Genomic DNA, 27028 nt, shown 5'->3' with positions numbered 1-27028 from the left:
AGGCCTCTTACATAGCTGTCAACCTTCCCTTTTTTTGCGGGAAATTCCCTTATTTCAGCGCCATTTCCCGCTGCTATCCCGGATTGCTAGATATCCCGTAGACTGTCTCCGGGACAGGTGAGGCTGCTGATCCCTTATTTTCAAATCTGAAAGTTGACAGCTATGGTCGTCTTAACAGCAGGTGCTATGAAGCCTCGAGCAACGAAAAGCGGGAGGACCTGGGAGGTTGTTTTGGCTCCCCCTGGCTGGCACCCTTTGGCGCAGGTGCCCAAGCAACCAGGCAGCGGGCGCTGTGCATCTTTGATCCGGGCTTGTGCGATCTGCTGACTGCTAATCGTTTGCTGCAGGAGACAAGCGAGGAACCGCGGCGGCAGCATCACCCAGCAGCAAATCCGAGGAGGTCGGCCGAGCAGCAGTAGCGGCGGCCCCGCCTCCTTTCCCCTCCCTTTCCTCCTGCGCGCCGCTTTCTGCCGCCTGCGCCTCCTCTCCAGAGCGGATCTGCGCTCAGGCTGCCGCTTGCGATGGAAGGCTTGCCTTCGACCTCCTTGGAGCTGAAGAATGGGAACCCCGCCGCGCCGGCAGTTGCAGCAACAGCAGCAGCGGCGGCGGCGGCACTATCAACATCATCATCAGCATCACCAACACCAGCAGCCGCTTCCCCACGATCCCTCCGCAGCAGCTTTCTGACACGTGTCCGGGACAAGCTCTGCTCTTGGTGAGCACAAAAGGGCGAGCGAGGCGCTGGCACCCGATCAATTCCCTTCGAGGGTTTACAACCCGATTTTGAGCAGACTTTTGTTATCTTTACGCTTCCGGGCTGCGCCTTCCGTGGCGCACGTGCTTTTCTGAAGCGGCACGCGGTCGGAGCGCTTTCTGCTTTTGTGTGGGGGTGGAAACAAGGAAATGTTCACGTGGGAAGCAAGTTTGTTCACTTTCTGGCGGAGGAATCCTTCCACTTGAGTAGGGTGGGTTGGGGTTGGCTGGCTGAGGCTGTGCCCTCTGTACATGCTCAAGGCGTACTTTGTTTTTTTGTGGTTAGTTCGTGAGCGCCACGGGGTATTCGGACAAGAGCCTTCGTGCATCCGCTTAAGTCTTAGTGGTTTATGGCTGACTGATAAGAATAAAGAAATTTATTTATTTGGGGAGCGGTGAAGCATATGCTATGTAGGCAGAATGTTCCCGGCTGATTATTATTATTTTGTGTATGCTGCTGGCAGAGGCTCTGGAAAGTAGACAGTGGGGAAGGGCCTTGGCTGACTGGAGGAGCATCTCCTCCGCATGCCTGCTTGAAACCGTGGAGAGCTGCTGCCAGTCAGTGTGGACAGTACTAAGCTAAGTGGGTCAATCATCTGACTCTGTCTAAGGCAGCTTATGTTCCTTACATTAGATGATAGCCTGACCTGGCATAAATCAGCTTTCTACACCCTACAAATGTCTGAAGGGACCTACGAGACTTCCAGAGGCCCATATGATGGCAGATCAGTTTCTTTAGGGTGTGGGCAGGGGCAAACCTAGAGATTGGTTAGGTTGGTCCTCAGCCCAAGGGCACAAAAATCACCACAAAATACATCTCCTTGCCAAGGATGCAAGGGAGCATAGGTACGTCGTATCTTGGTCTGGGCTGAGGTGTTGGTGCCAGTGAACAAGAACAAAATGTTTGCAGCTAGGTACTGTACTTGCATGCCCCAACACCTGAGTGGCCGATGGGTGGAGTAGCCAGAGAGGTGGTGCAACAAAAGTAGTGGGAGGCTGATGCATTAGGCGGCTGGCGATTCAGTATCGGATGGCTGTTTTGAATTCCAGGTTTTCTTTGCTCTGTAAGCCTTGCTCCTTTAAGTTGCAGACAGAATAATGGAATATTGGTTGTTATTGTAAAAGAGTATCAAAGGAGAGCCTAGCAGAAAATATGGCATCTATTTGCTTTTGCAAGGAACAGGCGGAAACCTAATGTTTTTCCATCGGAATTGATTGGGTAGTGGGGGGGGCGGTATCTGAGTAGGAAATTCAATTTTTGTGGTGGGGGAGGAACCAGCTGCTGTGAAATTGATTGGAGGATCTGGGGGGGGGAATAATCTTGGCTGGAATGTGTATTTGAAGCATTAATTAATTGGATGGTAAACTGTGTGAGAAGACAGGAGTGCCTGGCGTGCTCTGGTCCATGGGGTCACGAAGAGTTGGACATGACTAAACGACTAAAAAACAACAACAACAAAACTGTGTGAACTTTGTAAAAAACCCAAAAAGCTGAGGGATTGATTTGGGGCATCTGGGAAGGGAATTAATTGAAGGAGAAATGATTAGTGGATTAGCTTTGCCCACCCACCCTGCCTTGTGCTCCATTTGTGGTTATGGTCAGGTCACCTACCTTTCCGTCTTACTTGTTTGTCGTTGTTGAAATGGGTGTAGGTGCAGGAAACATAGGTTCAGTCCACACCTCTCTCTGCCTGGTACTCCAAGATCATGGTCTTGAGCAACTGACTTGCTCCATCTTGTCCAATATTCTGTTGTCAACAGCAGTTGGCCAAATGTGTCTGGGAAAGTTGAAGCATGATGGCAGTAGCATCCTCTTGGTCTTAAAAGGTATAATCGCAGGTCTGTGCACAGCACTCGGCAGGGCCTAGACAATCAGTTGGTCATAGAGGCCTCCCTGCAAACAGAGCTCACCTGAGGCAAAAGTGGCTATTTGGGTGGGGCAGAACCGCTAAGCTTTTGGCAGGTAGGTCCCTGCTGCTTATTGGGGGAGGGCAAGGCAGTGGGGATGTTGATCTCAAGACTGGTATGGCAATGTGTTTTATTGGATCAGCTTGGTGAATACGCTTTTAGGACTGGAAATTGCTTTGTTGTTCAGGTTGTACGGAGGGCTTTTTTTCCACCTGAAACTCAGTTCCAGCACCTCTTAGGTGGGTGCCATTGCCTATATAAGAGAACAAGGGAGGTGTTCATGATGAGGTCTGGCACCTTTTTCTAGAAAAACATCACTGGTTGTACGCTTGTGTGACAATGGAAGTTGGCCTAATGTTCCTACCTGAACTGTTACCGTCCCTCTCATCATAAACAGACAATGTCATAGCTAGATATTGCTGTGCTTTGTGCAAAGCTAATGATTTGTTGCCTCCCTTCTGTGAAGTGAAGAAGGGTTAAGCTCTTATCCCTATACTGGGACTTGACCAGATTGGACTTCAGACCTGTCTCCCGCTTCTGTAACCTTTTTTCCTTTGTTTTTTATAGAATTCCAAACGATTAAACAAATGAATCTTACAGGGAGGGGGGTTGTCTCAGGCAGTGCTCTCCTCTCTTTCAGAGCCAAGCGATATAGGAGATTGATAAAACTGCTTGCTTGAGACCTTTTGATGGAAATTATTGCTCTGTAAGGTTTAAGGTCCAGGTTGCAGAGCAGATTGCAAAGGAATTTCTGCTTCTTAAACTGGCAGCCAAGTTTTTTCTTGTATTATTCTAAACGAAGAACCTTGCATTATCTCCTGGAAGAAAGGTCAAGTGATATATTTTTGCAGAATGGCAGGCCCTTGCGTCAAAAGGCCTTCAGACTGCAACATGTCGTTGCAGTAAGGGGAGTGAGGACATTATACAACAGTTTCAACTGGTGTTGAAGGCTGAGGCCTGTGGATATAGTAGCTACAGGTTGAAGAACAATTAACCACAACTGAGTAGTTGTTGCTTAGATTCTGTTCTTCAATCTGAAGATTCCAAATTACTGAGTTTCTGAAATGCCTTGGCTAAAGTGGACGTACTTTTAATCCTAGCTAATGTTGCTTGGAAATTCAAACCCCATGTTAAACCCCTTCTTTCTTAAATGTAAAGGTAAAGGGACCCTTGACCATTAGGTCCAGTCGTGACCGACTCTGGGGTTGTGGCGCTCATCTCGCTTTATTGGCCGAGGGAGCCAGCGTTTGTCCGCAGACAGCTTCCGGATCATGTGGTCAGCATGACCAAGCTGCTACTGGCGAACCAGAGCATCGCATGGAAACGCCGTTTACCTTCCCACCGGAGTGGTACCTATTTATCTACTTGCACTTTGACATGCTTTCGAACTGCTAGGTTGGCCGGAGCAGGGACCGAGCAATGGGAGCTCACCCCATCATGGGGATTTGAACCACCGACCTTCTGATCAGCAAGTCCTAGGCTCTGTGGTTTAACCCACAATGCCACCTGCGTCCCATTCTTTCTTAAATTAGTGGTCCTTTAAAGTACTTAAATTATGCTGGATTGTCCCCCATTGTTCTTACAGCCCCCGTGACCAAAAAAAAAAAGTTAATTTAGGCCTTACAGTGACTAAGAGCATGGTGAAGAACAGGGAATTTTCTTGCACCACTCTTTTAGGACAGTGGAGATACCAAGGACCTAATTTTGGCCTAATTTTAAAGGCATTCTGCAAGTGATCAGCTCACTTCTCAGGCAAGAGTGATCTGACTCCTGTTGTTGTGGAGAGAAAAAAGATTGCCCACCACTGTCTTATGACAACATAAGAATTGCCTTACCAGAACAAGACAGAGGCCAGTTTAAGGCCTACACTAAAACTTAGGGCCACAGCAACTTTCTAAAGTCTCTTTGGGAAAAGGGAATTCAAAGTAGAAAAATGGCAGAAAGGCCTCCCACCATTTTGTGACTCTAAATAACAACTCCCCCATTACCCCTGCAGCTTTTCCTGCCCATGGCTGTTACTATTATTATTATTATTATTATTAATTGAATTCTTTCATTGCTTTATTTTGCCCCGAGCAAGTGGAGGGAGATGCCTGGGTACTAGGAGGGTACCTGACATTTCCACCATCTCTGGAGGTGTCTGCCTGGGGATCATTGGGTCTTGACTGTTTTCACACACTAATAACCACATTCTGTAGAATTCTATTGGTTCTATTTTATCCTCACAATTGGAATGAATTTCAGGAGCCAAAATGCTTTTTCTGTGCAGCCTGAGGAGGGGCAGTGAACAACATCATGGTTCACTGTGGAATGAATGTCCGCCATTAAGAAAAAGAAGGTCAGAATAGGCGAGTAGATATGTGGACAGTCCCTGGATCAAGTGACTTTTTTTATTTAATTTCTCAAAAGTTCTTAACCTAGCTCCAAGTAGTCATCTGAACCAGCCAGGTGTTGAACAGAGGATCAATCAAAGCCAGTCTGTTTTTGGAAAAACGAGAGTTTAGCTCTTGTCTTACCCCAAAATGGCAACTAGATGTTCTATTTTGGCCACTGTAACATTGGTTTAAGGAGCCATTTGGTGCCTATTTAACGTATCTGGGTTTCTAACACTGTTCCTGTTCTTGATCTCTCATCAGCTCTTTATCCCATTGACCATGATCCAATCCTGGACCAGAGAATAACATTGGGAGAGTGCTTTTCAATGCCCTAGAGATTACATAATGGGGTACTGCAGGGCACTATCTTATATTCAATGCTATTTAATGTCAATACGAAACTGCTGAGAGTGGTCATTAGGAGTTTTAGGGAAAGGTGCCATCAGTATGTTGATGACACTCAGCTCTATTTCTCCATAGCATCTGAATTGGGAGAGGCCATGCAGTCCCTTGGACTGGCGCCAGTGGTGAGATGAAGGAGAGGAAAACAAGCGGAGCTTGAATCCTAGCAAGTCAGGGGCTCTGTGGCCATGTGCCTGAGAAACTGGTCAATTGCCTCCCCTAGATAGGGTTGCATTCTCCTTTTTTGGAGGAGCAGGTTTGTAGTCCGGGGATGCTTCTGGATCCAACTTTGTCACTGGGGGCCCAAGTAGTCTCAGTGGCTAGAAGTGCCACTAGTACAGCAGCTACAGCTGTTCCTGAATTGGCCACACTGGTTTATGCAATGGTTTCTTCAAGATTGAGCTACTGCAATGCACCCTATGTGGGGCTTCCCTTGCAGTTCATGCAGAATGCTGCGGCATGGTTGCAAACAGGAGTGAGAGCCTGTCAGCGCATAACACATCTGCTCAGATAGGTTGCTGTTAGTCATTTGTGTCGAATGGTTTTTAATATTGAATTTTAAATTATTGTGCCACACCTTGGGATCGGATGGTGAAGGGTGGGTACAACAACGTGAGACTGTTGAACTTCCAGTTAGCACTTATCACAGTCCTGATCGTAATAAACAGCTTAATTATATCTTCTCTCACTTTGATCAGGTAGGAGGAGTTCTTCAACAGAATCCAGTGCAAATATTAGCAGGTGCATGGGAAAATCACCTGTCATCAGCTTCCATCCAAAATATATTGAACTTATTGCAACTCCACAAGTTCTCTTGCCATTTGTACATGCGGCACTTCTGGAGTAAAACCAACTCTTAAGTTAATTTAGGCTTCAGGCGCAACAGTTGAGCGCCCTCTTAATTTATAAACGCCTGCCTGGATTGCCATTAACGTAACGGTTAAAACATTTACCTGCAGTCACACTTTCCTGTCTCGCGTTGTGAGTTAATAAACTCGCTTAGCTGCTTTGTGAGCTAGAAGAGTGAACTGACTGCCTTTTTGGCAATGTTTTTGAAACGTCGCTGTGGCTTACTCATTACTTCTTAATTTTCTTCAAAATTGAGCAGACTAAAGCTCTCTTAAACAGAAGAGCAGCCTGAAAACTTGAATTTCATAGAGTTTGAGTCCGATTGGGATTGCTTCCCAAAGTGACAGCAGAGTGATAAACAGGCAATTCATTGGAAAGTGGATGATGCCTCTAAACCGCAAGAGATGTTTTACTTGGTGTGATCCAAAGCTGCTGCAGTATATGAGTGAATATCTGAAAAATGCAGGTAGGTCAGGCTTCATTGGACTTCCCCACCTGTTCACCATCTGGCCAGCAATTGGAAGGGAGAGAAATGGAGGACCCACCTGATTAGCCTGCCTGATTTTCATACATCCTGCAGCAGTGTGGAATAAAACTGCTGAAGTGAGGCCTGTGCCACTGGAGTGTGTATTTTCAGAATGGACGATGGTGTCATTGGTAAGGAGGCCATTCAGCCATTGAGGCGGAGCCAAAGAGGTGCAACCCATATCCATTTATTTATTTATTTAGCAAAGATTTATATACCACCATTAAGGAGGGTGGGGAATACCATGGCAGTGAGTGAACAAGGCATAAATTTGTCAATAAAATTGCATTCGTAAGACAAGTACAAAATGCCTCACAAATCAGTAGATCAGATTAATACATCATCATGTATTACCCCTCAGGTAAAGCCTGGATGAGTTTTAAGCAGGTGCCCAAGTGCCAGATCTGCAAGAGCCTGCCGGACATTCATTGGGAGCGCATTCCAAGGGGCAGCTTCTGCCACACTGAAAGGACATAAATCGAACCATTGGATCACAAGCCACTACTGAGAGTGTCTCTCCCGAGGAATGAAATGACTGGGCAGGAGTATACTATACATGAGACAACTAATGAGCGGGACAAGCTTTTGTGGTCTATGGCCGGCGGAATAAATCAAAGCCATGCGTTGTAGAACTAAATGTCTGCCTGAGATCACTGCCATTACCTCATCCGAGAAAGGAGCCAAAGCAATTAATCTTTACTGTCTTTGCAAAGCGGGCCAGAGAGATGCATCCAAGTGCTTGCGAGGGGAAGGTTATTTTTCTTTTATTTATAGGCTGATAAATAATAGATAAGAACAGTGGTAATCAATAGGTAATCAATCAGTAGCACAATTAGGGGAATTAGTGGAGAGGGAGATGTTGGTTATGCATGTGTGTTTTCTGTTCTTTCCATGTGGAAAACTAAAGCTTTTGCCATCAGCGTTCTTCGCCGTGCTTCTAAAACCCTATAAAAGGTTATTTAATTCCACACATTTGCCTTTAATAACATGTGTTCTCATTATTAATAATTTATCCAGCACCTCAGAAAGTCGTCATTTTATCATCTATTAATCTCGCTATTGATTGTTTTCTGCAGGCGATGACAAGTTTGTGCTGCGAAATGTCTTTTACATGGCCTAGCAATACGTGCAGAACCTGAACCCCCTCCTTAATTATGGTTAAGAAACCATCGCTGCCCCCAAAGCTACACAACTGCGAGTGATTAAGGCTTAGCTGCTCTCTCTGGTGATTTTAACTCTTCTGTGATGCAGTAAACAAAGCTTAAGTGATTGTGAATCAGGCACCTGAAGTTTTACTATGGTTAACATTAAATCATGATTTTCCTAGGACCTTGGGAAGCCAGGGTTGAGATCCCTACTCAGCCATGAAGTTCATGTTCTCTAAACTAACCTACCTAACTACCTCACAGTGTTGTTGGGAGGGTAGCATTGAGAGGGAGAGAACCACTTTCTTTGATTAAAAGATGGGATAGAGATGTGGTGATGATTCCTATGTGGTGTTAAAGAAAATGTATTTGGCCCTGTGACTTTCATTTCACTTCTGAATTCCCTGGCCTACAACCTACCAAATAAAAAGCAGCACATTGTTGGATGAATTGTGGGCCTGTTAAGTGCTTCAGCAGACATGCACAGTGTTAGAAACTCAGATAATATAAGCTAGGTGTCAAATGGCTCCTTAAACCATGGTTACAGTCGCCAAAACAGAATGCCTAGTTGCCATTTTGGGGCCAGTTGGCTCGAAAATTGTATTTTTGCAATGCGAATTTTTGGTTACTGAAATTCATTTATCAAACAGATAAAATATAACACATAGCATTCCAGAGGATGTGTTGCTAGTGTGTGAAAACAGTCAAGATCCCCAGGTATGCAGCTCCAGATGGTGGAGATGTCAGGAGCTATCCTGGTGCCCGGGGCATCTTCAGTTGGTCAATAGCCGGGTTCAAAATGCTCCTGGTGAATTGTGAATGCTGAACACACTCACGGTCTCTCTCTCTTTTGCAAAAGGAGATGCTTGTGCTACCATACATGGTTGATAGGCTGAGAACATTTTGATAGGACATATTGCACAGGCTTGCAGTTTGTGTCTTGTATTATGTGTGTTTGTTTATCTCTTTATCGGTTTCTTTATACCTTTTGAAGCTTTTGATGTGTCATAATTATAGTGTCACGGTCCGCCTTTTGAACTTTCGACTGAAATAACCCCTGTCGTTTCAATTACCGTATTTTTTGCACCATAACACTCATTTTTTTCCTCCTAAAAAGTAAGGGGAAATGTCTGTGCGTGTTATGGAGGGAATGCCCACGGGTGGCATGCCTACGGATTTTCCTCCTCTAAAAACTATGTGCGTGTTATGGTCGGGTGCGTGTTATAGAGCGAAAAATACGGTACTTTATAAACTTCTCCAGCAGCTTCCTAGGAATGAATTAGAAATATGTATGCTACATAAATAAGTTTAAATGGCATCTCTTGAGTTTAAAGTAATGAATTCGCAGGTTGGTTTGCAGTGACTCCATAGTTCGCTATACACAATAAAAAGCATAAGGAATCTGCTGGAGAAGCTTTTGAATCTGTGAGGTGCTTAGCAATGCGATGTGGAAAAATTTTCTGAGGAATTTTTTTTTGGTTTCTAAAGTAACAGTGGATGGATGCCAAGTGCAAATACAGTATTAGGCAAGCTTGGCAGGTTCAAAGTGTTTAGCTTTGCTTGACGCAATGTGAATAAAATAAATTGTGACTGTGAGCTGATGGGTTTGTGGTGGTTTCTATTTTCCCGTTCTTTATGTGTCTCCCCCTTTTATTTTCCCCCTTTTAATACATTTGCAGTAAAAAAATAATAATCCATAAAAAATGCTAAACCAGATCATTCTGTTGGGCTGGGGTGGGGAAACTGTGGGCCTTCAGATGTGGCCAGCTTGCTCAATGGTCAGCTATGGTGGCGCTAACGTCTAACAAAATTTAGAGGGTCACAGGCATGATTTTTCTTGGTACAGTTTCGCTTCACTTGGTGACGTGAGGTAACAGAAGCAGCTCCCAATTATTGGTATGTGGTTAATAATAATAAAAATGCATGAAGAAGAATAATGGTCCTCTAAACTTTTCTCATTTGCAGGCATATTGTGAAAACGCTATTCCTGGGTCAGATACTTTCACTGTTCATATGTGGGACTGCGGTTACAAGCCAGTACTTGGCGGACAAGTACCAGGTCAACACTCCAATGCTGCAGAGCTTCATCAACTATTGCCTGCTTTTCCTCGTGTACACAATGATTCTGGCCTTCAGAAAAGGTACAAGTGGGCCCCGACACAAAATTGTGGCGTACAGTGGGACCTTGGTTCTCAAACTTAATCCGTTCCGGAAGTCCGTTCCAAAACCAAAGCGTTCCAAAACCAAGGCACGCTTTCCCACAGAAAGTAATGCAAAATGGATTAATCCGTTCCAGACTTTTAAAAACAACCCCTAAAACAGCAATTTAACATGAATTTTACTATCCTAACGAGACCATTGATCCATAAAATGAAAGTATTAAACAATGTACTGCAGTCACACAATCAATCAGTAGCTGAACTGGGTTCCACACAGTCACAAAAACAAACCAAAAAGAGCCGCAAAAACACAAAATAAATAGCAAAAACAGACAGACCTCAGCGTCACACTCAAAACAGAAGTGTGGCACTCAAATCGGCGCTTCCAAAAAAAGTTCACAAACCAGAACACTTACTTCCGGGTTTGCAGTGTTTGGGTTCCAAGTTGTTTGAGTACCAAGGTGTTTGAGAACCAAGGTAACACTGCATTCTTGTTCCAGTCAGTCAGCCCAGGATTCTCCATTCCATTTCACTTAACCTCTGCTCTCAGAATTCCATGCCCACTATTCATACTCTGTCCTCACGGGGATGTTTTATGGAGAGTTCCCTTCCACATGGTATTTCCCTAAAGGTGCCATTTAAAAAAACAACGTGATGTTTAGATTTTATTTATTTATATAGCAAGATTTATACACCACATCATTTTTTTCAAAATTCTCGTAAGAAGTTTACATGAAATAGTGTAAGAGAAATACTCATAAGAAAAAAAGCAATAAAATGAACAGGCTTTAAAAACAAGTATACATAATATATGTTATCACAGTATGGATAAAATAAGTTTTAGAAGTAACGTTTCAAAACATTATTTGTGGATTGGTCATTTTTTATTACGATTTTTACTGTTAGTCAGGTTGGGTGGTGTTTGTTCTTTTTCCAGTGGAAAGGTGAACTGTAAACGTAACAGCTAAATAAACTTTTATTGTTTATCATTTTATATCGGTAGAAAGTATTGGTACTCCACTTTTCCCTTAGTAAAACTAGACAATAAAAGCACTGTATTGTAAAATAAAAACGAACGACAAATAGAAATGAGTGGCGGCTAATAAAAAAATGTAAACTTAATATTATTAGTTATTATTAATTTATTATTTATACCCCACCTGTCTGGCTTGGTTTCCCCAGCCACGCTAGGCGGGGAAAATATCAAAACTTGTCTGGTCAAATGCTTGTCGAAAAGAAAAGTTTGCACATGGTAATGTAAAGCTGTCGGAGAATGGGTAAGGTAGGCCTCTCTGAGGAGCTTTGGAACATAGTACAGCCCTAGAGAAGGATGCCTCCTTGGGCAAATGTGTGACCGTGTGATGTAGCATTTAGAGTGTCAGACCAGGGTTCAAATCTCCATTTGGCCACAAAGCTCACTCGGTGACCTTGGACCAGTTGCCAGCTCTCTGCCAAACTTACCTCACAGGCCCAAAGATGGAGAGGGGGCGAAGCACATATGTCACTGTGGGTTCCTTGGAGGAAATAATAATAAAACTATCAAATGTAACTCAGATTTTTGGGGGGATACAGAGGGAGCTTCTGTAGAAGAGATGGACCAGAGAGCAGACCCATGCCTAAATGTTGACATGCGTGTTTTGCTTTCTCTGCAGATGACGACAACCTCTGGCAGATCCTGCGAAAGAAATGGTGGAAGTACATTTTGCTTGGATTAGTTGACGTTGAAGCCAACTACTCCATCGTCAAAGCCTACCAGTATACCACCCTAACAAGTGTCCAGGTAGAATAGAGAGCTAAGAGTCTTGTGACACTTTAAAAATGTGTGTGTGTGTGTGTGTGTGTGTGTGTGTGTGTGTGAAGAGCCACCGATAAACGAGTGTGATGTATTGGTCAGAGTGATGGGCTAGGCCTAGGGAGACTCCATGCTTTAAATCGCCACCCAGCCTCTTGAAGTTGACTGGGTGACCTTGGGCCGGTCAAGTTCTCTCTCAGCCTAACCTACCCCATGGAGTTGTGGTGAGGATAAAATGGAGGTGGGGAGAAGCTCCTTCAAGGAAAGATAGGGGTGTAAATAGAACGAGTGGACAGTGAAGAGGCTCAGTGTCATCACATAATCTCGAGACCGTGTAGGACTGTTTTACACGGGAGAGATGCAAAAAACCCACGAATGAGCATAATTGGGGATTTGAACTGTGGCCTCCTATTCCAGCACTGTTTCAGTGTTTGAGGGTAAACATCCAACAGAGTCCTGTCTAAAATTAGGACAGCAGTGATTACCCAATTCATCCGTTAGAAACCTTTTGGTAGATTAAAAAGGTGTCCCCTAGTTAACGGGGCAGCAGATGCATTTTCTGAAAACTGGCTAATGACTTTTAATACAAATACATAGAAAACATCCTCTCCAGCTCAAAACATCCTCTCCATGGGAGTCTTCCAGCTGCTTTCTCTGGATAAAAGATACCTTTTTGCTTCGTCTGGTTGTTTTCAATTTGAGGAAGTATTTTTGTAGATTTTGAGTCTTGATAATGGTGAGATGCTCGCTGCTGTTTCCTGGTAATTAAGGCTACAGCAATTCTTGGTATGCCCCACTGGGAGTGAGCACCATTGAACTCAGTGGGACTTACTTCTGAGTAAACATGTGTAGGGCCTGGCTGTGGAAGAAACATAATGCAAACATTGCAGCTTCTGTCGCCTTAGATAGAGATCCATGAGGGGTTGGCCCCTGTGGAACAAGCTGACGCCAGCAGATTGTTTAAAGGCAATGTTGTATGCCACCAACCTGGCTGTCTCTGTTAAAAATAGCTGCAATGCCACCCCTATTGCCATCTCTCCTTGAACAGGGTGAACGGATCAAGCAGCGAATGCCAGATATAATTCTGTGGGTCAGTGATGCTACAGGAGGGAGACATATTTCAGTATATGTGTGTGTGGAGGGAGGGGGGAGTAGAGCAGGGCTGGTTTAACTATCAACACCCCAGACAATACTGTTGTTCTAAATATATGCTAAGCATGAGAGGTACCTTACGCATAAGGAACTAGTTTTGCTGTACTGTTTTTAACACTTGATTGGGAGCCGCCCAGAGTGGCTGGGGAAACTCAGCCAGATGGGCGGGGTATAAATAATAAATTATTATTATTATAAATTATTATTGCTGCCCCATCATCAAAAGACACAAAAACCGCTTGGCTAGTTTCGACCTTGTTTAATTTGCCGATGTCTTCCCATGGATTGGAAACTTCTTAGAGACTTTTTGCATGAAAAAGAAAATGAAGTTATGATATCTGGGCTTGAAGATTGAAGATAATGTTGGTTTACAGAAGGTGGATTTGTTGGGTGTTATGTTATCTTGGAGTGCATGCATTGAATAATTCTGTATTATTACAGCTGACAGATGAAGAATTGAAAGTTCCTCTTTCTTTTTCTTTCCCTCTTCCCCCATCTTTCCTTTCTTTCTTATTTTGTTCTTCTCCCTCTTACTCAGGCATAGGCAAACTCGGCCCTCCAGATGTTTTGGGACTCTACAATTCCCATCATGCCTAGCTGGCAGGACCAGTGGTCAGGGATGATGGGAGTTGTAGTCCCAAAACACCTGGAGGGCTGAGTTTGCCTATGTCTGCTCTTACAGCTCTGTGTTTTTATTTAGATTATTTAGACTAGCTATTTAGTCTTGATACAAAGATATCCAATAGGAATCTTTTGTATTTCTTTCCAAATTTCAGTAAAAATAATAATAATGAATTGAATATTTGCCACCTGGAGGAGTTATTAGTCCTCATGTGCCCTTCTTTTTATGACCGGACTGTATGCCTTTCTGTACATGGCAGCTCCTAGACTGCTTTGGGATTCCTGTGCTGATGGCTTTATCGTGGTTCATCCTCCGCGCAAGATACAAACTGATCCATTTCATTGCGGTTGCTGTCTGCCTGTTGGGAGTAGGCACCATGGTCGGTGCGGACGTGTTAGCTGAGAGGCACAATGGGGAAGGTAAGGGCTGGAGAAAATGTCATGGTGAAATGCGAAAAACATTGTGTCCATGGGAGAATCCTCTGAGTGTTCAAATCCTTCCTCTGAATCAGATTTTCAGTAATTCCAGAATATGTCAAGTATTTCTGCTTTGAGGAAATAATAACCATGTTCTTTTTTCGATGGGGAAATATACGGGCGGGATTCAACTAAGCTGTTGAATGCACAAAATGAGGTCCTCTAATGCAATGGCACTCCTCCTTCCCCCTGTGAATCGCCTCACACCCCCTAAGTCTGCTCCTGGAGGGTTGGGGAGGGGGCAACCCAGAAAAGGTTTTGGGCAGGAGGGGGGGTCTTGCACACTGCCAGCATTTAGTACTGTGTTGAATTCCAATCAGTGTTCTTTGCTGCTCTGTGCTTAGTTGAGAAAGCCTGAATTCTGAAGTGCTAGGGCTTTTGGTATCACTGGCTGAAAAATAAAAAGATGCATGGAATCAGAATGCCTGAAAATGTGTTGCCGACTACTGCATGGTTCTGAAATGTATATTCTGGCTTGGATGCTAAGGTAAGGAAGTTCACAGAGGAAAAGGTTTCTGTCTCTCTCCCTTGGGAAGTGCCTCTGGGAGCCTTCCTGGAAAATGTAGGGGGCTGGGGGAGTGGAAGACGGCAGGAAACCTTCCACAAACTTTCTTAAGTTAACTTATGTACATCTCCCCCCATCTTTATATTCTTTTAGATTCCAGGTAAAACACCACCTTTTTTGTTGGGCTTTCAGAGTCTGATAGGATAAGTATTTTTTTTATTATTACTAATTATGCAGTTCATGAGAACTGGTGTAATCTTTCTGTTTTGTTAGGGTTTCATGTTACCCTGTTTTTGTTAACTGCCCTGTGAGTATTTTTGGCAAAGGACAGAAATCTCTAAAGAAAGTAATAATCTTAAAATCCAAGACTCTGAAATTAAATTAATACACACACACACAATTTATGTTCTGCTTAATCAACAAAACCTCTAGGCAATTTACATAAAATACATTTTAAAATCCCCAGTAAGATCAGATTTTAAAGACAAGCTTTCCTAAAAACAGTTATTTAGCAGGATATACCACCACCCCTCCCTGCCCCTGCTGTATGGCCATGGGTGGGACATTGCTAGCTTTTTTCTTATTTTATAGGGCAGGAAATTTAGCTCAACATTTCAGATCTATTGGGGGTCCAGTCTCCTGGAGTCATTTCCATTATCTTGGGTCTTCAAACAAAGCCTGTTCTGTTCTGTTCTGAGGGAGCACTTCCTGTCTCCTACCTTGTGGTAGGACAGGCAGGTATTATAAATGAAATACTTCAATAAATGAGTGTCTGACGCTACCTTATGCAGAGTCGGGATTGGCCTGGTGAGCATCCGATGCAGTGCTGACAATACCTCAAAGAACTACCATATTTTTTGTTCTATAAGACTCACTTTTTCCCTTCTAAAAAGTAAGGGGAAATGTGTGTGCGTCTTATGGAGTGAATGCAGGCTGCACAGCTATCACAGAAGCCAGAACAGCAAGAGGGATCGCTGCTTTCACTGTGCAGCGATCCCTCTTGCTGTTCTGGCTTCTGAGATTCAGAATATTTTTTTTATTGTTTTCCTCTTCCAAAAACTGGGTGCGTCTTGTGTTCTGGTGCAGACCACAAGCGAAAAATACGGTATTTCCTTGTTGAATGGAAATGTACTGAGCATGCTTTCATAATGATGGCTTCTCCTTTTATGGATTTGGGTGAACGCTTCCTCTCAACCACAGTACCTGCAACCTAGCAGTGATCTCTGTCAGATCTTTCTCACCTGCCATTCAGGCTCCACAGGTTTGCTCCAGTTGGAGAGTCTATCCTAGATTTGAAGCCATTCTGCTTAGAAAGGCCCAGTTTCCTGGCAAATCTCCAGCAGTGTGAGAGGCAGAAATCCACAACCCAGCCATGCCAATAGGAAAAACTTGCATCAAATTCTGCTGGCTAAAGCAACAGGAGCCCTGCCAGGGTGAAAAAGCTTGTGTCTCTAATAAGAGCAGTGTTTTTTTAGCATTGATTCGATATTGAGCAAGATCCCACAACTGGATCATGTTACAGCTAGTAAAACAGTTCTAAATCCCGGGGCCACCAAAAGCAAACCGAAAAAGGGTCAGTCATACTCTTAGCATCCATTTAGGAATTTACTGAGAACTTACGGAGATCGATGTATTGATTTTTTTTTACAAAAGGGCTAAATTAGGCTGTTAATGTAAGAGGGGGAACTTAAGGTCTTGTTCTTCCCTTAACTACATTTTGCTTGGTTTCCTAAAGTGCCCAACTAACAGGTAGTACATATTGGTCTGAAAATAAGTTGCCCACAAATGCAGGCCGCACCGTGAAACAGAGATCTTTTTCAAAGGCAGCAAAACAAGATATCCTGACCCACAATTAAGCGTAAACATAGGCCTACACCCCAAGCCAGGTTTGGGGTGGGGTGGGGTGGAGTCCAGTCTATATCCAGACCAATACAGCACTTAAACATTCCACAAAACCATGTTTCAGAAAAGAAGGTTTTGTTTAGAATTCAGATTTCTCCAAAGATCTGATGGTCAGCAGCGGACGAAGACTTGTTTGAAACAGGCCGACTTCAAACCATGATATATAATTAACCACAGTGTAGAGTTCTTCACAGTGAGACCTTTGGGTATAGGGCGGTATAGAAATTAAATTAAATTAAATTAAATTAAATTAAATTAAATTAAATTAATAATAATAATAATAATAATAATAAAAAAAAAAGTTCGGACACAAATGTGGGCGTTAATTGGAAGTAGGGAGTTGTATTCAGTGTATGTGCCTAGAGTTCCACCAGAGCAGTGGGACTTCTTCTCCCCACCCCAAATCTGCTCCAGCCCTCTCCCCCCCCCCCGTTGGAGCAGATTTTGATGGTGTGTGGAGGCTGCAGAAAGGAGGAGGATGCTCCATTGCACAAGTAGAAGTCTGCTGTTGCTCAAGCAGAACGACTGCATTGGATAAAACAAAGAAACTTCTTATCTCCTTGTGGCAGTTTTTTTTTAACCATGATAAACTATGGTTTATGAACTATGGTTTATCATGATGTCCAAACACAGTCATGTCTTCTGAGCTGAAAGAGAAAATAGATTCTGTGGCAAGTACCCAACACACTTTTTTAAATACTTCAGTAGTTGCCAATGTGGTGTAGTAGTTAGACTATTGGACTAGGACCTGGGAGACCAGGGTTCAAATACTGATTTAGCCATGACGCTCACAGGGTGGTCACAATCGCTCACTCTCAGCCTAAGCTACCTCATGGCATTGCTGTGAATATAGAAAATGGAGGAGGAGACCTTGAGTTCCTTGAAGGAAAGAAAAACAGTTGAAAAAATGATCTGTGTGTTTATACCTGATTTTGCCATTAAAAATGCCTGCCAGTTGGATTTTACAGCAGCCTCCCTCTTTTTGTGCGTGTCAATTTATATTTTCTGTGCAGGTACCGACGTGGTGATCGGCGATGTCTTAGTCCTCCTTGGTGCTTCCTTATATGCCATTTCGAATGTGAGTGAGGAATACATTGTGAAAAATCTGAGCAGAGTGGAGTTTCTAGGAATGGTGGGCTTGTTTGGGACTATTATCAGCGGTCTGCAGCTGTAAGGATCTATTATACGTACTTTAATTCTAATTAAGAAAACAAAAAACCTTCTGCATCACAGAATGATTTCTTCCTTTCCATGAATTGGTGGGTGTGTTATTAGTAATCCATTGCTAGCATTGCCACTAACCTGTTCAAGAGCAAAGGCGTCTTGTGGGGTTGCCAGGATGCAACCTGGAGAAGTCCTTTACATTTAAATTTTCTCCCAAATTGGGAGACTGGGCAGACATCGCTTCTTTTACTCATCTCCCCAATTCGCTCCACCATCTCTTTCACTTGCTTACCTCTTCTATCTTCTGTATATCAAAAATAACATAAAGTTATAGGTTGGGATCTCTGGGTTGTGACCTGCACCCTTAGACATCAAAGTTGTTACCTGATTTGTTCTTCTCGTACCTGGTGTGTCTTTAACTTTCTTTTCGTGGCTTACGTGCTGTCCCTTGAAATGCCAAATCCTGTAAATGATTATTCATTCAAATTATCTCCTTGACTTTCAATGAACTAGATGTAGGATTAAAGACAATCTTGGGATTAATCATTTCTGGGCCGAGATCTTGTTTTTCTGGGTCACGTTGCCATCTTTTTAGAGACAAGAGTTTTTGCATCTTTTACAGTTGAGTGGTAAGCACAAACCCAACACTTCTTCCCATTGCTTGATCTCTCCATGCTGAGATCGGTTCACCTGACCGACTTCTGCCCATTATAGTAGTGTTGAAAGGCACCATTGTCCGTAGAAAAAGTGACCACCCTATTTTGGAAATGCATCTTTCCAATGAAACTTGAAGCTATGGTGTTGATAGTTGGCAAAGGGCCCTTAATTGTGTTTCTTAAAGTAATCCCATATGCTGATGGTGAACTCATTCTACAAGTATTGATCCTTATATGGCCGAAAATGCACCGTCCATGCACGAGAGGGCAGTATAATAGGCTCTAGGAAGGACCAAGGTTTGCATAAGTACATAGGAGTAGAAACCCTCCCCCCCTCCCCAAAAATATCCAGTGAAGACCAAGCATGCTCAGTGGGCACAGTTTGCTTAACTGACAGTGGTGGGGGTGGAAACGGGATGGAAAATTTGAGTGAAATGAGATTGAGTTTCCTGGAAGAAGGCGTCACTGTTTTAACTGGAACACTGAACAGGAGAAGTCCACACACTGAGATAGCTCAGTCGGTAGAGCATGAGACTCTTTAATCTCAGGATCGTGGGTTTGAGCCCCATGTTGGGCTAAATATTTCTTCACTGCAATGGTGGTTGGACTTGATGATCCTGGTGGCCCCTTCCAACTCTGCCATTCTATGACACTGCAACATTTTGTATAACCATCTAGGCATTAAATGCAACTTTAAAAAAATAAGTGTTTATCTACAGCGGATGATGAATTAGTTCCAGCCAAGAAGAATATTATGCAAACATGCCTTTGAATGAGGCAGTATTGATTCTCCCAAGGGAGTGATTCAATTACCATTTTAATCCCACAGAGTTAACTAAGGCCAAATATGACCTGGTTGTTGTTAATGGATCAACAAGAAAAAACATGTTTCAATTATTAAACTCTGCTTCTTGATCAGCCAAACACTGCAGTCGCTAGAAACAGGTGGCAGTAGGCCTGTGCGCTGATTGCAGCCTTGGGGCTATTTTATGGGTTTATATTAAAATCCTGAAGATATTCTTAGCAGGGTCCTAATACTGCGTGGAGATCAGCACTGGCCCTTAAGATTCAGCAAGGAGACAGCCTGCTTCAGCTTTTCTTGGATTCCAAATGTTGGTTTTTGGGATTATTATTCTGTCTTTTGACTGTTTTACTGAAGTGTATTAGCTGCTTCTGCAGCTCCATCAAGCAGACAAAAGGTGGAATATAAAAATTTTAATAAAATAAATAGCCGATAAAGTGGGCTTCAGTCAACACAGTTTCAGGTGGAACATTTCCTCTCGTTCCAGTCACTACTTGCGTAGCCCAAATGGTGTCACCCATACATAAGAGCGAGATATCAGTGGTCTTGGGGCAATCCAGAGATTTGCAGAAGTACCAAAAACCATTAGGGGGAAAACCCAAAGTGGGAAGAAGCCCCAAATCAGTCCAGTGTGGTCAGTAACCATGAAATTCTGGCGTTTGGCCCAGGGGAATGGAATAGAGTTGCTGAAATAACAAACAAGCAGCAACATTATGTTGCAGCTCACCTGCACCATAATAAACCTCTTCATAATTTAAGGTGCCAGAAGTTTACTCTTGTGTGTGTTGTCCGCAGAGATTGTAATCCAGTGCCCACTGCCTTAGGAGTAAGTCTCCCTAATTCAGGGGGGCTTGCTTCAAAGAAAGCCTTCATAGGGTTGATCCATAACCTAAATGCCTGATTATAATTAACTGTTGATCATTATGAAAACCACACCCCCATATTTTAATGCCGGTGTTTTCCTTTTCTTTCCTTCCCTCTTCTCCCACCTTCCCTGTAGAGCCATTGTGGAACATAAAGACATTGCTTCTATTCAGTGGAACTGGAGAATCGGTATGTGTGCTCTGAAACACCGAAGCAAATAACCGTGCAATTGCCGAATAATAACAAGAGCGGAAGGAACTATTGCTAATAATAATAATATTTTTGGTTTCTATGGAAGCCGCCCAGAGTGGCTGGGGAAACCCAGCCAGATGGCGGGGTACTAATAATAATAATAATAATAATAAATAATTTATTTATACCCTACCCATCTGGCTGGGTTTCCCCAGCCACTCGGGGCGGCTTACAACAAAATATTAAAAATGCAATAAAACATCAAGCGTTAAAAACTTCCCTAAACAGAGCTGCCTTCAGATGTCTTCTAAAAGTCAGATATTTATTTCCTTGACATCTGATGGGACGGCGTTCCACAGGGTGGGCACCACTACCGAGAAGGCCCTCTGCCTGGTTCCCTGTAACCTAACTTCTCGCAGCGAGGGAACCTCCAGAAGGGCCTTGGAGCTGGACCTCAGTGTCTGGGCTGAATTTCTGTGTTGGGGCTTCCCATAGCAGGCATCTAGTTGGCCATGCATGGGATGCTGGCATAGTTCGGCCTTTGGTCAAACCATGGAGGGCTCCTCTCTTATCTTCTTATCTCACTGTAGCCGCACGGGTTTAATGCTCCTGAGAATACACTGTCCTCCTCTTTCCTACTTTTATGCTATTAGCAGCATTTGGTGCCTTAAATGTTAAGCCCTTGCCTTGCAGTGCTGCTCTTCCTGGCCTTTGCACTGTGCATGTTCGGACTATACAGCTTCATGCCAGTCGTCATCAAAGTAACCAGCGCTACATCCGTCAACTTGGGCATTCTGACCGCTGACCTCTACAGCCTCTTCTTTGGGCTCTTTCTCTTCGACTACAAGGTGAGCAAGTTTTTCAGATCAATGACATTTGGGGCTAAGCTATGTTTGAGAATTATCGCTGTGGCTTAGCATCTAAACTAGGGCTGTCCATGCTCTGTGCTAAAAATAATTAACATTCTGCACCCACCCCAGCAAAATTCTGTCACAGGTATCAATTGGCATAATTTCTCTAACTTTGCATAATTTATCTGGCCAGCTACATTGTTTTGCCTGGTGGTGGTAGTTAAGGGGAGTGACTAGGATCTTTGCAGAACACAGAAACCTTGTCTCGTACCTCCTCTGGCTAATAATAATAATAATAATTTATTATTTATACCCCACCCATCTGGCTGTGTTTCCACAGCCACTCTGGGTGGCTTCCAACAAAAAACTAAAATACAATAACCTATTAAACATTAAAAGCTTCCCTAAACAGGGCTGCCTTCAGATGTCTTCTAAAAATTTGGTAGTTATTTTTCTCTTTGACATCTGGTGGGAGGGCGTTCCACAGGGCGGGTGCCACTACCAAGAAGGCCCTCTGTCTGGTTCCCTATAACTTGGCTTCTCACAGTGAGGGAACTGCCAGAAGGCCTTCGGCGCTGGGCCTCAGTATGTTATATCAATAGGCATTGCCCACTTATTTCAAGTATATCGTTGCAGGTATGAGGTCTAGGAACTTGCTTCTAAAACAACACACACACACACACAAGCTGTACTTTTAGGGCAGAATTTTGTGCTCAATATCATAATGACATTTTCTTTCATGCACATGCAGGCATGACTTTAATTGGCCCTAATAGTCTTGCTATAGATGTGAATTTGGGGACAAAGTGCACCATGCAATTATCTATGACAGGATGCAAGTTAATTATACTCGGGTCTGCTGCATATGTAGGTTAATAATTGCATGCAATATGGTTAACATGGTCTTTCCTCCCTGACTTCACGGACTGAGCTGCTTGATGGAATTGCAAAGGCAAACCCTTCTGAAATAAGCGAATCCATGGGAAACGCATTAAGTTAATTAGTGTTGGAACATTCAGACCTGGCCAAGTCAGCCAGTAGCAGCCTTTGCTTCTAAGACCAATAAGTTTCTGTGAGGATTAGGGCATACTTTCCACACTTCTAAAGCTTCAGTCAGTCACCTGCCCTTCAGCCCGCAGGATAGCTCAGTCAGTCAAGCATGAGACTCTTAATCTCAGGGTTGTTGGTTTGAGCCCCACGCTGGGCAAAAATATTTCCTGCATTTCAGGGTGTTGGAGCAAATGACTTTCTTGGTCCCTTCCAACTTTGATTCTATGATGCTGATGAATTTTCATGCCTCTGCCTGGCTAGCGCATGCTTTGTATGCATAAGGTCCCAGGTTCAGACCCCAACATTTTCAGGGAGGGCTGGGAAGGTTCGTGCCACAAACCCTGGAGAACAGGCTGCCCGGTAGCACAGACCAGCCTTTCCCAGCTGGTGCCGCCAGATATTTTGGGCTACAACTCCCATCTTCCCTAATCATTGGCCATGCTGGCTGGAGCAGATACAGACTGTAGTCTGAAACATCCGGGAGGCCTCTGTCAACAATACTGGACCAGTGGTATAAGGGAAGCTTTCAGTGTTTCTGTTTATTGAATGATGGGTTCATTCTAGCAGGCAAGTCCTCAGGGAACAGTGAACCCACATGTGTGACTAATATGCATTAGGTGTCCCTTATAGCTCTTTAGCAATCCTGCTGCCCACAGGATTATTTTATTCATTTGTTTATTAAATTTGAATGCCGTCCTTCCCCCCAAAGATCTCAGGGACGTTCACAGCATAAAAATGCAAAATGAAAATACAGTGGTGCCCCGCAAGACGAACGCCTCGCAAGACGGAAAACCCGCTAGACGAAAGGGTTTTCCGTTTTGGAGGCGCTTCGCAAAACGAATTTCCCTATGGGCTTGCTTGGCAAGACGAAAATGTCTTGCGAGTTCCTGTGGGGTTTATTCCCTTTCCCCCCCTTTTCCTAAGCCCTAAGCCGCTTATCAGCTGATCCGCTAAAAGCCGCTAATCCGCTAAGCTGTCAATGGGCTTGCTTCGCAAGACGAAAAAACCGCTAGACGAAGAGCCTCACGGAACGGATTAATTTCGTCTTGCGAGGCACCACTGTACGCAATGAAACAAAGTTAATACACATAATAAAAGCAAAAGGATTTTGTTTTTGCACATTGTGCCCTTCTGCACAAATGGCGATTGGTGATGGGGATCAACATCTCCAAGAGCCAGTCCTCAGCACTTTCCCAGCACTCTGTCACTCTCTAACACGACCAGGAGACAGAAGCCAGGGAGACAGGCTTAATTCGAAACGGCTGCATTCATCAGGAGCACGGAATAAATTTGTGTAGGTTTCCTGAAGTGCATCTTTTTAGTTTTAGCAGGAGAAATGGTGGCCCCCTAGATGTAGGGGGCCCCGTGATGTGAACTGTACTCCAAAATCTCAGGAGGGCACTTCCCTCCCAATCCCCGCATTGCATTCTCCTGTGTAAATAGATGGCTGGGATTCTATAGAAGAATAGTTGTTATGGCCACAGACCAGGACTCCCAGCAGCATCCATTAGCCGATGACTTTGGCAAGGGATATCTTAGCTTCTCTCCTAATTTGGGTGGGTTCCAGCTGAATGCTACTCAACATGGTGGGATGATGATAAAGTGCCACCTCCATCTTTTGGGTTTGGTGCAGTGGTGCTACTACAGCCACTTCCCTCCTATTATTATTATTATTATTATTATTATTATTATTATTATTATTATTATTATTATTATTATTATTATTATTTCATTTATTACTTGCACTCCTCAGATCTGACTGGGTTGCCCCAGCCACTCTGGGCAGCTTCCAGCACAATATAAAAGAACACACTGAAGCATCAGATATGCCATGGAGACCTTGCCTGTTATCTCAGAAGTCCCAAATAACTGGGCGCTGCTTCTGCTGTGCTTGTTCCAACAGTCAAGGGAGGGGCGGGGAGAGAGAAAAGGAGGTCGGGTGGAGTTTCGCTTCAAAGGATGGCTCCTTTTCTCTGCAAAGGCTAAAGGCTGGCACCAGCAGATTGACAGTGGGGTATCCCCTAGTTTAAAAATAACGCCCAGGAGCTATGATGATGATAATTGATTATATTTGCACCCTTAGGAGTCCAGAGCAGCATACAGAGAAAAGAGCCTTGAAAATATGCAACATAATATCAATAAAATAATTTAAAACACAGAATTCACGACACAACACACAAGGAACAGCCGGCCCTCAGCCACATTCAGCCTTCTCCAAAGACCTGGACAAACAAGAGGGTCTTTTCCAATCGCCAGAATACAGAGCCTCTTGGGAAAGGAGATGTGTTCCTCATCTCCTGGAGGCCATGCCCTGTTTTGAGGGAGCAGTGGGTTGGGCCAAGTGTTGAAAATAGAGGTCCTGTTTTCCTCTTCCCACCTCCCTCCCTGTCCTCTCTTTCCCTTGCTCAGATACTGGACATTGCATCAGCGATGAATAGTCAGGTGGGCAGTAAGTTTGAGCAGGGGAGCAAAGGGGGTAAATGTAAGGTAAAGGTAAAGATATAAGAATTTTCCGTCTTTCCCTGTCCACCGAATCTCACAGGCCTTTTGGGTTAAGTGGAAAAGGTGCAAGTGAAAAGGTGTTGCGATGTTGTGGCATGGTTGTGTTTTACTATTTTTGGGGGAAGCCTGGCAGCCCAGTCAGATGGGTGGCATATAAATAATAAAATCATTATTAATACTAGTATTATTATTACACCTCTGCCTCGCGCCACCCTCGGGCAATTTAAAGAGGTGTCCAGGCTAAAGGCAATTTTTTAAAAAGTATATAAACAGGCACCACTGAAACAATTCTGAAATACAAATGTACAATAAAAATACTTTAAAAATCAGAACAATTGGCAACACGGTAGAAAACAATGCCAAGCAGATAAAAGTCCTGTATTACTGCTCAGTTCAAAGCCACGGCAAATAAAATGAGTTTTAAGGTGATTTTTGTGGCCGCAAGGCATTTGTCTATACAGACGCCCTGATTCTTCCTCTCTCTTCTTATTTTATCAGTTTTCAGCACTGTATATCCTGTCCTTTGCTGTCATAATGGTGGGATTCATCATGTATTGCTCAACGCCGACCCGCAGTGCAGAGGCCGCCTCAACCAGCTTGCCTTTGGGATCCAGTACTGGGTTTGACAATCTTGCCTTAAAAATTGAAGAGAACCACCTGAATGTGTCCATCGTCTCACCTGCACAACACAGCAAGGAAGGAAGTCAGACAGAGGAGGCGCTAGACACAAAACTAACCGTCTTGTGAAGCACACAGCCTCTGAGCTGCTGGAATTACTTTGGAAATGTCAGTAAACAAGAGATAATGAATGTAATGCTGCGCTAGGTTGGATTAAACTGGAAAGATGCCTACGGTGGAGTTTGCGGTCATGCCAAAGTCTAGAATTTCACCGCGAGATAACGAGGGCCGGATCCTTAGTCGAACCACCTGTACCAAGTCATGTTCACTGACGATCTGTCCTTGGAGCTGACAGGGAAATAAAAAGGTAGGGACAACTAAGGGAATGACTAGCAATGCTCTCTGTAGAGAGAGAGAGAAAAATCGACACTAAAGAAACCAAATTGCACTCATGGCTCATTTTGAGTAATTTATCCAATGTCCAAGGTTTGCACTTTGAAGGACTGTGGAATATTTTTGGCAAGAACAAGATTGGCGAAAGGAGAAGAGAGGGAAGAGAGACTCGAAACAGGTTAGATGGCCAGTACTGAAAGAGAAGCTGGAAACTGTAAAGGGAGAAAGAGAAAGGTGTCTGTGAAGAGCTGTGAATCCCTGTCTTTAGACCATGAGAGGGCCAGAAACCATCTTTAAATATTAAGTGATGAGGACTAGAAACATTTTTATATCTCTATAAAAAAACTGAATTGGTTAACCATTTCCTACTCCTGCACAGTTAAAATTCAGAGTTTGTTCATCATCTTTGCAATAATTTAATTGAACCTTAACACTTGGAGATTGGGAAATTACACTTGGTTGCACTGGCAACTGATGCTGATTGAAGCAACCTAGGGTGAACCCATCTGAATTAAAGGATGCACTGAGCCTGCCTCCCTATTGGCGCTGTTTCTGTCTTCATTAAATTGTATTGTCCTTTTGGATCTCAGATATACTTTAGAGTAGACCCCCCCCCCTTCTGGTGGCAGAGAGCTCAACAGGTAAACACTCGGTGTGTTTTAAGTTTGAGGGATGCAAAATCCCGTGTGTAAATCAGCTTTTTGGAAATGTGAAGGTGGTCTTTTTCGCCACAATAAATAATGTATCGAGCCACTATATATATATATATATATATATACATATATATATATATGCTTTCGTAGATTTTCACAGGTACAGGAATGCAGGTTTTGGTGTCCTCGGGTGTCTTCCCGTGTAAAAACTCAACTTTTACACGGGAAGACACCCGAGGACACCAAAACCTGCATATATATATATATATATATATATATACGGGATATATATATATATATATATATCCATTCACTGACAATTTGCCTCATGGTGTACACCTCTGCAGCTATAAGATATGCTTTCAGGACCAATTGTACATGACCTATGCACATTTTGTAACCATGTATATTGTCGAAGCATAATCAATATTTGGGCCCCTATCCAGCAGGAGATTAGGATGCACGGATCTATATGCGTGTATCCCTACTTGGATGAGTCAGGGGCCCAAAACTGTGTCCATCGTTTCCAAGTCCAATCCAGCTGCCAGCTCTAGGAAAAACAGGTTGAATACTTCCGGGGAAAAGGTCTTTGATTTAGGCCTTCTTTCTTTCCCTTCCCAGTCGAACAACTTACTGGTCCTGTTTAAAGTATTCAACTGGTCTACGTGTTGTGCCTAAAGGTTTGGATCAGCACTGTAGTATTGGCAGCTTTTTCAC

General features: G+C 43.6%; 1 protein-coding gene across 1 annotated transcript; it reads left to right on the top strand.

Moving 5' to 3' along the window:
* The first annotated feature begins 367 nt into the window (after positions 1-367).
* SLC35F2 (solute carrier family 35 member F2) lies at positions 368-26412 on the top strand. Its single transcript, XM_081860575.1, has 8 exons — positions 368-715; positions 9924-10099; positions 11770-11897; positions 13943-14102; positions 17580-17736; positions 20189-20241; positions 20938-21092; positions 25146-26412. The coding sequence occupies exons 1-8, from the start codon at positions 522-524 to the stop codon at positions 25392-25394; spliced, it is 1272 nt and encodes a 423-aa protein (XP_081716701.1). The 5' UTR covers positions 368-521; the 3' UTR covers positions 25395-26412.
* The last annotated feature ends 616 nt before the right edge of the window (positions 26413-27028 follow it).

This window comes from Podarcis erhardii (assembly GCF_964252035.2).
Source record: "Podarcis erhardii genome assembly, chromosome: 4".
NCBI lineage: Eukaryota > Metazoa > Chordata > Lepidosauria > Squamata > Lacertidae > Podarcis > Podarcis erhardii.
The sequence above is the reverse complement of the archived record's forward strand: the minus strand, read 5'-3'. Positions and strand labels throughout refer to the sequence as shown.